Source organism: Zerene cesonia, chromosome 27 (assembly GCF_012273895.1).
Source record: "Zerene cesonia ecotype Mississippi chromosome 27, Zerene_cesonia_1.1, whole genome shotgun sequence".
Lineage (NCBI taxonomy): Eukaryota > Metazoa > Arthropoda > Insecta > Lepidoptera > Pieridae > Zerene > Zerene cesonia.
In genome coordinates this window covers 6,746,767-6,757,669 of record NC_052128.1, presented here as the reverse complement: position 1 = coordinate 6,757,669, position 10,903 = coordinate 6,746,767, and the positions used below count along the sequence as shown (strand labels likewise).

General features: G+C 40.4%; 1 protein-coding gene across 1 annotated transcript in view; it reads left to right on the top strand.

Moving 5' to 3' along the window:
* LOC119837307 (rho GTPase-activating protein 26-like) overlaps positions 1-10,680 on the top strand; it is a 12,535-nt gene extending 1,855 nt beyond the window's left edge. The window contains exons 2-7 of the mRNA XM_038362825.1: positions 427-635; positions 1,552-1,657; positions 2,158-2,430; positions 9,070-9,112; positions 9,437-9,590; positions 10,061-10,680. Of these exons, the coding sequence (XP_038218753.1) occupies positions 427-635; positions 1,552-1,657; positions 2,158-2,430; positions 9,070-9,112; positions 9,437-9,590; positions 10,061-10,359 (1,084 nt within the window). The 3' untranslated portion in view covers positions 10,360-10,680. The remainder of the gene's footprint in view (positions 1-426; positions 636-1,551; positions 1,658-2,157; positions 2,431-9,069; positions 9,113-9,436; positions 9,591-10,060) is intronic.
* The last annotated feature ends 223 nt before the right edge of the window (positions 10,681-10,903 follow it).

The following is a 10,903-nucleotide window of genomic DNA, read 5'->3' as shown; positions in this document are numbered from 1 at the left end:
GGGAAGTGGGAGAAAAACGGGTGTGAGTTACATACATACAAACATACAAGTGAAGCTAATAAAAGCGTGTTAATAAACCAGTTCGCGTATTTATACGATTCTTACGATCTCTACTTCCAAATCTACGAGTATCTTAAGATATACTTTAAAAAAAAATTGAATTTTTGGGTTAAATATTTATTTATTTAAATAAATACTATTAGTATCAATGTTCCGCAGTACAAGAACATTAATACGTTTAAAAATAAACTTAAATATATAACAAAGGTGTGTATATTTCGACTACTGAATAAAACAAGAGTTGACCTCTCATGTGCGCTCTTCTTAGCTATGTCAATTTTCTTGAACAAGGCTATCAGTAAATTTGTACTAGTAGGTGTATAAAGTGCCACAGATAGCTATAGCGGTGTGCGTGTGTTTGCGCAGGGTGGCGGGCGTGTCGTCGAAGGTGTCGCGGCTGGTGGCGGCGGGGCGCGCGGGGCGGGCGGGGCGCGCGGGGGCGGGGGCGGGGGCGGGGGCCGCGCTCGCGCAGAGCGAGAGCCGCACGCTGGCGAGCGCGCTGAAGGCGTACCTGCGCGCGCTGCCCGACCCGCTGCTCACGCGCCGCCTGCACCACCAGTTCCTCGCCGCCGCCAGTCAGTCGTATTCCTTCACTTCCCCACCATATTTTCCCTCATTTCGCCGTTTCATTATGCACGAAAGAGATTCCTTATACTTACTTCAAAGGAACCCATACGCTACCCATGTTATTCTCATGCATCAAAATGAAAAATAGACAGTAATTCTTTAATTTTTGCGATGATCCGTCGATCAGAGTCGACGATTCGCGGGGGATTCGATTTAAAGCAAACAAAACATTATTCTGATTTTTCTATGAATGGTGGTGATCGAAATATAAAGCCATCAATTTGAGTGTTACGACTTAACAAATAATTTTAATTATTGTAATGTTGGCTGCAGATCTACACATATAGATGTGTAAACATATAATAGAATCGTAGGAAAGTCAAAACTGTGTGTGTGGAATATATATTTTTTAAAGAATACTTGAGGCGTGATCTCCAATCCATATCGAAGCTAAAAATATAGTTTCTAGAATTTTTGTCTATTTGTCTGTTGTATGTCCGAGCTGAACGCTCAGTTGATTAGTACATACAACTATAATATACAATACAATATAAGTTACATATCATCTAAAATTACTTGAAATTTGATGCGATCCAAGGCAACAGTCCAACTTTATTTATGGGCTAATTAATTTTTACATTCCGAACCTCCTTACAATAATTTTAATGCAGATGTTTATTTTTCTAAATTATTCTCCTTCTTAAAGCATAATTTTAATTCCTAAAACAAGTTTGCTTTATAGGAGTTTAATATTTTATTTTTATTTAAAATATTGAAAAACTGCGCTTTTCTGTAGATTATATACGTAAGTTCTTAATTTTGATGTTTTGCCTTTGAAAAAATTATGTATTTTGTCGAAAGCCTCTCTTTCAATAAACTCAAATGAAAGTATAAAGTAACTAATGTACGCTGTGTGCGGCGCAGAGCTGGAGCGGCGCGGCGAGCGCGTGTGCGCGCTGCACGCGCTCGTGCACGCGCTGCCGCCCGACAACTACGAGATGCTGCGCATCGTGCTCACGCATCTCTGCAAGTCAGTATCCCGCGCTCCACTCTATATATAATGCTCGATATCGCCCCTATTTACAGATTTAAAATATGAATTTTGTTGGTTGGAAAAGTAAAATATGTCTGGTGCAGAAATAAAATTATAAAATATTTCGTTTTTATGTCATCGTCTGCAATGGAGCTGGTGGGTCGCCTGATGGTGCGCGCTACCACCGCCCGTGAACATTTGGAGAGGCGTAAAGTCGATTGTAGACCTACGCCTCTGTAGATGGATTTTCGAGTTCAAATTGGAAAGGGATTAAGAAAGGATTGACGAAAGGAATGGATTGGACCCTTCGTAAGGAATAGGATACGGGCCTCCGGCTTCCACTCACCGAATGAAACACAGCAGTGTGCTATTTCACGCCGGTCTTCTGTGGGGATGTGGTTCTTCCCCGTTGCGAGCTGGCCTATTTCGTGGCGAAGCGTGGAGCGAAGGTGTAGAGGCGGTGAGGTGACGGTGAGGTGACGGTGCGTTGTGCGCAGCGTGGCGGCGAAGAGCTCGGCGAACCTGATGAGCGCGTGCAACCTGTCGGTGTGCTTCGGGCCCACGCTGCTGCGCGCCGAGCGCGAGACCGTGGCCTCCATCCTCGAGCTCAAGTTCTACAACGTGCTCGTCGAGGCGCTCATCGACCACTGCCACGAGCTGTTCCAGCCGCACCCGCCGCAGCCGCCCCCGCCGCACCAGCCGCACCAGCCGCACGCGCCGCACTTGCAGCACGCGCCGCACCAGCAGCACCAGCACCCGCACATGATGCAGTGAGTATATAACAAATTATTGGAGATCGAGTGGCGCAGTAAATGGGGGCAAATTTCTTATATTTTATATTAAAATCAGTTTTCCTTTTATCCATTTAAATTTGTTACTGTGATAATTGTAAACTTTAAAAATTAGCCATTTTATTTCACGAAGAAAGCATTTTGCAAGCAATTGCATTTGATTTGAATTCTGACGATGTAAAGTTTTCTGACAAAAATAATCTTTCCGTACATTTTGCGATAAAATTAAACTTCTTTATCGTTATTGTCACAAATAGATTACTTTTATCTTCTCATCACAGTGGTTTTGTTGTGTAAAAATGTATGTCGAAGAATGGATTATTATTAACCTTTACATTCGAATCTGGTAAAAGGGGGCTTCCTTCAATTTGATTTTTCTGCTGCTGTTTATATTACTTAGTTTCTTTTAAAAAGTCATTGTGGTCTGTGTTGATCGTGTCAATACGCGCTCGCAAAGATTAATAAGTAGTATTATAAATAAAAGTTATGTTCGTATAAAAGTGTGCTAAGTAACAAAAAATGAGAAAACTTAAAGTTAACACAAAATTATTGTCACTTAGTTATACTTCCTTGCAATCGAATCCAGAAACAATGGAATAAATCTACTTGGCTACATCATAAACTTTACTCATTAGTAGATGACCTACACTCGAGTTTTCGCTTTGTGACAATCGTCAATTCCTTTTTTTCTATGCTGGATACAAGTTTATTGGTTATAGTGTTACCATAATCAATAGCCGAATCCAGCCAGCTATGGGAAATGAGTGCTGAGCTGGGAGCGAAAAGTTGGTTTAACTTATATTCAATACGGACGAAGACGAAGTGTTTCTGTAATTTTTTTTTCCGCAAACACAATTAATGACCATACATTATGTGGCAGAGAAATCACCCGCGTGCGCCTTTAATAAAATGGTTAAGGAGATACCTTCGACTGTAAATGACTTTCTCATTACGCAATATCCAACGTATTTAAAATTAAAGTAAGGGTTATATTATAATATCTCAATTAAGTTTAAATATGGAATTTTAGCCCTATTCACATTTCACATTCACATTTATGTTATTGTAGTATTCACATTTTGTATTATTGTTTGTAAAAGACCGTCTTTTCTTAAATTAATAAGATGAATGGTACCCCAGGTAAGTAAAAATTATCACGAAAATATTACAATAATCTCAGAAAAAATATGAGCCGCCTAATATAGTAAAGTTTCGTACGTAAAAAGGTCCAGTCTGCACAATTATATTATGGGCACGTTTCAGTTCCTATGTATTTTAGAAGGCGTGTTTGATATAACTATATTGTCAGTAAATATCATAAAGTTCAAATCAAACCACCGTTAAAGTTGTGAGACACTTTTTTTATATACTGAAATGCCGAACAAATTTTGATGAATAGCACTTAAAATAGCTGACAAGCCACGCTCTTCTTCAGTTAAGTTCATTTCAGTAGTTGTTTGTACGGGAAAAGTCTTGTTCTTTATTATTTTCATCGCAAAGATACGTTTATAAGTTTCCGTGCCCGAGGACTATAGGACTCATACAAAGACTTCGCTCTCCGCTCCTCCGTCTATCTGTCCGTCCGTCCGTCCGCCCGTCCGTTCGCCACCAGGCTGTATCTCGTAAATTGTACAAGAATATAGAAAGTAGAACAATATTGTAAATTGAATCTAGGTAAACCGTTGATCCTTCACATGTGCACTAACAAGATAGACCAAAAAAAGATTCAATATGTATTGCAGTCGTAGCAAAATATAAAGAACAGGAAACCGTTCAACAAAAAGGATGTGCAAACTAATAAAACCCTTCGATCTTTACGTGTCCTTAGCCCATTTAAGTGAAAGGCTGAACTGGTTTCAGGAAGCCTTGCACGGTGCATTAAGTACTCGTTCGTTCATCGTTGTCAGGATAATGGATCGCAGGTGCTCGGTGCTCGGTGCGCGGGGGTGTGCGGGGCGCGCGGGGGGGTGGAGGGGGTGCGCGGGGGGCGCGGAGCCAGGTGGCGCGAAGCTGCGTAATTGTTCACTGCTTTTTATGCGCGCATCCCGTTCCGAAATGCATTCAAAACTATTTCAATTCAATGGGCTGGTGTTTGAAATAGTGTGACATTATATTATAAATGTGCGAATTCAAATAGGTTGGCTTTGGTCGATTTGAGCTTTGTTTGTCGTCTAGTTTACTGTAACCTGTAGTTAACTACTATAGACTACACCAAATTGAATTATTCCATTATATTTTAAGTTTTTTATTGTTACGACAAAGTTTGTATAAAAGCAAATTAAAAAAATACATATTATACTTATTAAGACGAGTGAATGAAAGACGTCTTAGTGCTTTATATAAAAAAAAACTGGCGGTAAGCAATTCGCCGGGTCAGCTAGTTATTTAAAAAATAGTTATATAAAAGGTATGTTAGACCTCAAGATGATTTTTAGGAGGTGCCTAAGCTAAAACTTATAAACATAAAACCAAAAACCCATAAATTAAAAATAGAACAAAACGGATTTCATATTATATCTATTCAATACATGATGCATCATATAATATCTACGAACAATTCATCTCTACTAATTGATTGAACTGCAACGAAATATATTCATTTATTATAGGGATATAGTGTATACAAAAAATTGCTTTGCAAAGACTCCATTGCTTTATCTAGAAGACGAATGGGACATGGCTAAGGATTCTACAAAGAAACGTGTATAAACACTTTATTCCGTTCCAATGAACCCAGAACATCTGTCCTTTTCGAAAGGTTGAGAGATAGGGAAATCTTTACTCGAACTTGTATGGTAGGTACCTGAGACCCGGCGCGCGCCAGCTGACAGATTTAAACAAAAAATAATAACATTCTTTTGTTATTTTTCCTTTTACCTATTACGGTAGTTGAAAAACATGCCAGTCTCAAGGGCCATACAGTAGTTTGGAAACCTTTTAATTGCACGAGCAATTAAATATTTTGATTAGTAACAGGTGTGCTCGTATATTATCATATCGAGTTGGCGGCCCCCGCGGTACACCTGGCTGTTGATTCAACATATTGTGTTCACTGCATTTGCCTATTGAAATCGATTTATCTTGGGGCCTATTGCTTATATGTCATCTTCTTTACATAAGGTGTCATAAAGTTTCTAGTAATTGTTTTTCAGAATAATGAAGTTTTTTTTATAACTAACTAGCTTTTGCCCGTGGTTTCGCACGCATTAAATTCGGAGTAGTGTAAAAGATGTTAAGAAACATATAAACCTTCCTTTTGAATCACTCTCTCTATTAAAAAAAACCCCATCGAAATCCGTAGCGTAGTTTTAAAGATTTAAGCATACATAGAGATATAGGAACAGAGAAAGCGACTTTGTTTTGTTTTGTTTTTATGATACAACATTAATCAATTACCTTAATCTCCTGTGAAAATAGCATAGAAAACATTCGCCAAGATGTGCACAGATGTGATTTTTTATTATGCTTGCTGTCATAATTATGCATCAGTGAGATGCGATGGCTTAGAAGTATATGAAAACTTGTAAGATCGATGATACGATATTCAACGGATTGTTCAGTTTCTTGTGTACATGTAAATTATACAAAGAACACATTGGCGTGCTGCATAAATTATACTAACATAACATTTGTAGATCCGTAGTGGAAATGATGAGATTGCGTCCCCGTTACGTAACGAACCGGTGTTACCTCTAAAACCGTAAGACGCGCGGCCCGCGACCACTCGGCGCCGCGTCACACTGACACACTTATTTGCCGATCGTCACGCGCCGATCGCCGCTCATATTAACTAGAAATCATCCGAATGTTTTCCTTTTTTTATTCATTCTATTGAACTTGATTAAACGCAATTTAATTTTAAAGTTTATTTCGCTCACACTCTCACGATGTAATTTCAATACCCGATTAATTTAGGAATTATTTATTCATCGCTCAATAAATGACGAAGGGCTGATTTTTCGTTTTAAAAAACCATTTCAAATATATCTTGTAATAGATCGAGTTTTAAACAACAAAAACATAATAACATTTTCATTTTAATGATGAGACACAATTTTATATTGAAAGATGATATCCAAGCGTGGATTGAACAATCGCCCCTCGCAAAAGAAATCATTGCTTCAAACCTTAAGGGTTCGTATTTGTAAATTTCGAATTTTTTAAATTTACAATAAAAGACTCGTATCAGGTAGCTGGAGATGAAGTATCTATAATAATAGACCCAACCTTTGAGGTCATGAACGTGATAGTTCTGATAACTTAAATCTTCTAACTTCTGAAGTCGTTAAAAGTTCGAAATTATTAATGAATCGAATATTTTCTTACTTTATGTTTTCGGGCTTATAAAATTAAACTGAATCTTAAAGTATCAAAAAGTTTGTAAGGGGTTGTAATCGTTAAGGGAGAAGACTTAAGCACGACACACCTGCCCTTCGCCGAAGCACTCTCTAAATAGATAACAGGAACTCAACGGATGACTCTCATTACGGTATGCTGCGAGATTGCGAAATGTTTAAAAACTAGAATATTTCGATATTAAATAAAAGAAAGTCATCACGTATTTTTGTTTATCAGAGTACATAATGTATACTATGTTGATCTTAAAGCTCTCGTCTCGTCATGTCAGGACTTGTTATGATTGCGGTTCATTGCTCCATTCACTTAACGCGAAGACTCTTCCATCCGCATCCGCGCCGCAATGTACATCAGCCCGCAGGCCGCACGCTAAGACATGGCCGACAGAGCGCGAGCGGTGCGGGCAGGTGCGCATTCCTCCCGGCGCAGCTGCCGCCGCATCTCCACGCGGCAGATGTTGCGCATCACGCGACCTGAAAAAAGCCACCCCACGAACCTTAAGTACCGCTGATAATGGTCTTTGTGCAATCGTTACTATCTTATACAAAACGTAAGAAGTTAATGACCAGTAATTTTTTAAGAAATTCGTTGAACCATTAACGTTTGTATGTGGGAGTCGAGCACGCTTCGGCACGAATTAGGGCAGCTCGAACCGAGGAAGTACCACACCCCACAGAAAACCGGCGTGAAATAGCATACTGCTGTGTTTCGTATGGTGAGTGGAGCCGGAGGCCCATATCCTTTTCCTCACCCTTCCCAGTCCTTTCCTTTGTTCCTCTCGTCAATCATTTCTTCATCCCTCTCCAATTTGCAGTCGGTAATCCATTTGTAGAGGCGTAATGTCTGCAATCGAGCTTACGCATCTCCAAATGTTCATGGGCGCTGATAGCGCTTATCATCAGACGACCCAGCAGCTCCATTAAGCTCCATTAATTAATACAGTTTAAGAATATGCGTGTAATATAATATTAATTATGATCGATCGAATTTACTATTTTATAGACACTGAGTTATTCTCAGTGTTCTTTTTGAAAATGGTAAACATGCGCTACATTTCGATCATAGTTCTACTGTGTGTGCAAGATACAAAATACTGCATTTTTTTTAATAGTTTTTCTGCTCAGCTCTTAACTTTAAGTAGGTATGCACAATGCATTGTAAAGCATTTCAAACAATGTTCATGAATTTAGAATATTTTGTTCATTATTTTTGAATATTATTTATTTTAAATTTTTTAGTTTGGATTATTTATAATAGCTTGTTTTTTTAATTTTAAACTATTGCACGACTCGAACGACGAAAATTTTAATTAATTTTCTTACCTTATCGACTATAGATGAAAATTATATAAATTAACAAAAATCATATTTTGCAAATTGAAAAATGGAATAATTTTATCAAATTAGTGTATTGTCATCGGTCCTCAATAAATCTACAAAGTTTGAACGAAATCTGGCCGTTTAAAGTGGGTCAAAATCGCGCCCAAAGAAGTCGGTTACAAACAAACATACAAACAAACAAACAAACAAACATACAAACATACAGGTGAAGCTAATAAAAAGCGTGTAAAAATAACATAGATTTATAATAAGGCGATGAATTAAATATCGTTCAAGAAGTGCGCGACCACCTGCCGATAGGCTGATGAACCTCACCTCTTCCAACAAAACAATCACGATAAGATATTCGCCATGTGCGCGCGAAGCCATGCGAGCGCGGGGCGGGCGGGGTGCGAGGGTGCGCGGGGCGCGCGGGGCGGGGCGGGGCGCAGGTGCCGCACGCACGTGCTCGCGCGCGCTCGCCGCACATATATACCGCGCGCACAGGCTATCTCTCAGTTCAACCCGAACCTTTTGCCGTGCGGACGTCTTCGGCCCAGTCTGAGTTTCTGTGTTGTGTTGTTGTGACGTGCTCTGTGACAAAATGATTATCTGCCTATCTGGATTTGTTATTGCGGGGTTGGTATTTTTGGTTTCACGCAATTTGTACAATACCAGTCTAAACTCCTCATCAGGACCTTATTTAATTTTGCAACATCTTTCATTGATGCTTCACTGTTATTACATACAATAATCAATATCGATTTGGAAGAATATTCCCGAGATATGCTCGTTTAAATAAACTTTTCAGCTCTTTAATATTAGCAGAGATTGACGTTTTTACATATTTTATATATCAAATATAATTTTATACTAACCTTAAGGATCTACCGAATGAAGTCTCGCTAGCTCCATTATTTAGTATTATATTATTTTGTTACAGAACATCCCCCTCGGCGCTACCTGCCACTGCCAGAAATGATATCGTAAGTGTCATTCATTACTGTTGCAAACTTATTTGCTTATGTAAATGTATGCCTTGTGTATTTGTTACAACGAGCAAACATATTACAAAGATATTTAACTATAAACGCTTATCGTACATAAAATCTTCTGTGAATTCTAGCTAATCTTTGAAATAAATAAATGTCATAGAGCGTGGCAAGTTGGTCGTTTCATGCGATGAAACGTTCAAGATACATCGTATAAACTTAAATTTGATTGACTTTAAGAATTTAAAACAGTCGTAAAAAAAATCGGTAGTTCGGCACACATTGATTTATTTTCTAATTATAATTTGTTGATTTCAGAGCGCGCTGGAGAGAGGTGGGCTAGTGTCCTGCGGCGCAGGCGCGGGCGTGGGCGTGGGCGTGGTGGGCGCCGCCCCCGCTGCCTACGCGCCGCACCACCACCAGCTGCTGCAGCACTTCGCTCCCGCGCCGGGCTCGCTGTTGGCGCACAGAGGTAACGCTCGCACCGCGCTATACGCATTCATCGTCTTCGAATCATTTCATTCATCTATATCTTATATATAAAATTTCTGTGTCGCAATTTTAGTAACCAAGCTCCTCCGAAACAGCTGGACTAATTCTTATGAAATTATGTGTGTATATTGGATACGTCTGAGCTTCGGTCAATATCAATTTTTAATACCCCTAAATTATAACTGTAAGGCAGAACAACGTATGCCGGGTCAGCTAGTATTATACATAAAAATTAATCGCTATTTCCCTTGGTCACGGCATCGCATGTGAATGGCTCGATTCCGAAAATTCTCTCACCGTTAGAAAGCTGCAATTGCACTGAGCGACATAGGCTATATATATACCACGGTTGAAACCGGGGCGAACAGATAGTTCCTTATAATTTAATTTTTTTCGCAGTTCAAGTAGGCTCATTATTAAACATATATTTTCATAAACGTTCTCTCTCAGGAGTGAGCGCGGCGCTGTGCAGCAGCAGCTCCGAGTCGGTGTCGAGCCACAGCGCGTCGCCGCCGCCGCGCGGGCCGCTGCGGGCCAACGGCGCGGGGCTCGCGGGCCCGCTGGGGGCCGCCGCGACGCGCGTGCGCACTCTGTACGCCTGCCTTGGCGAGAGCGAGGGCGAGCTGTCCTTCGAGCCCAACCAGATCATCACCAACGTGTGCCCGTCGGGCGAGCCGGGCTGGCTGCGCGGCTCGCTCAACGGCAAGAGCGGCCTCGTGCCCGAGAACTACGTAGAGCCGCTGCCGTGAGCGCCGCCCGCCCGAGCGCGCCCGCCCGCGCCCCGCGCCCTGCCTGCGCCCCGCCCGCGCCCTGTCCGCGCCTCGGCGCCCCGCCCGCGCCCCGAGCCCGAGAGACGCCGCCCGACATTCCCACACCAAATATCATATCGTAGGCCTACTTGTTGATATTTTTCTACTGTTTGTATATTTTGTACATTGTAAATAAGATTTGTTATTTTAACTATTTATACTTTATTATGTTGTGACTTTTGTACCAAATATACTTTGTGAAAGTTCCGACTGAGGATTGTATATAAGATATATCGTAATATATAAATAAAGTGTATTCTTCATTTATTTTGTTGTTTCTTTACCGCACCTCGGCCTTTGTGTCTTAGTTATAGTCCAAGATCCCAGAGCCGTAAGACAAAACTAATTTTCTAAAGCAAGTAACTTTTGGTTCACAGTAGTCTCTCATAGTCTAATCATAGAAATCGTCACATTACACATACAATAGAAAAAATACCATATTCCATATCATATTGTTTATATGATATATGTTGGAGGGGGGGGG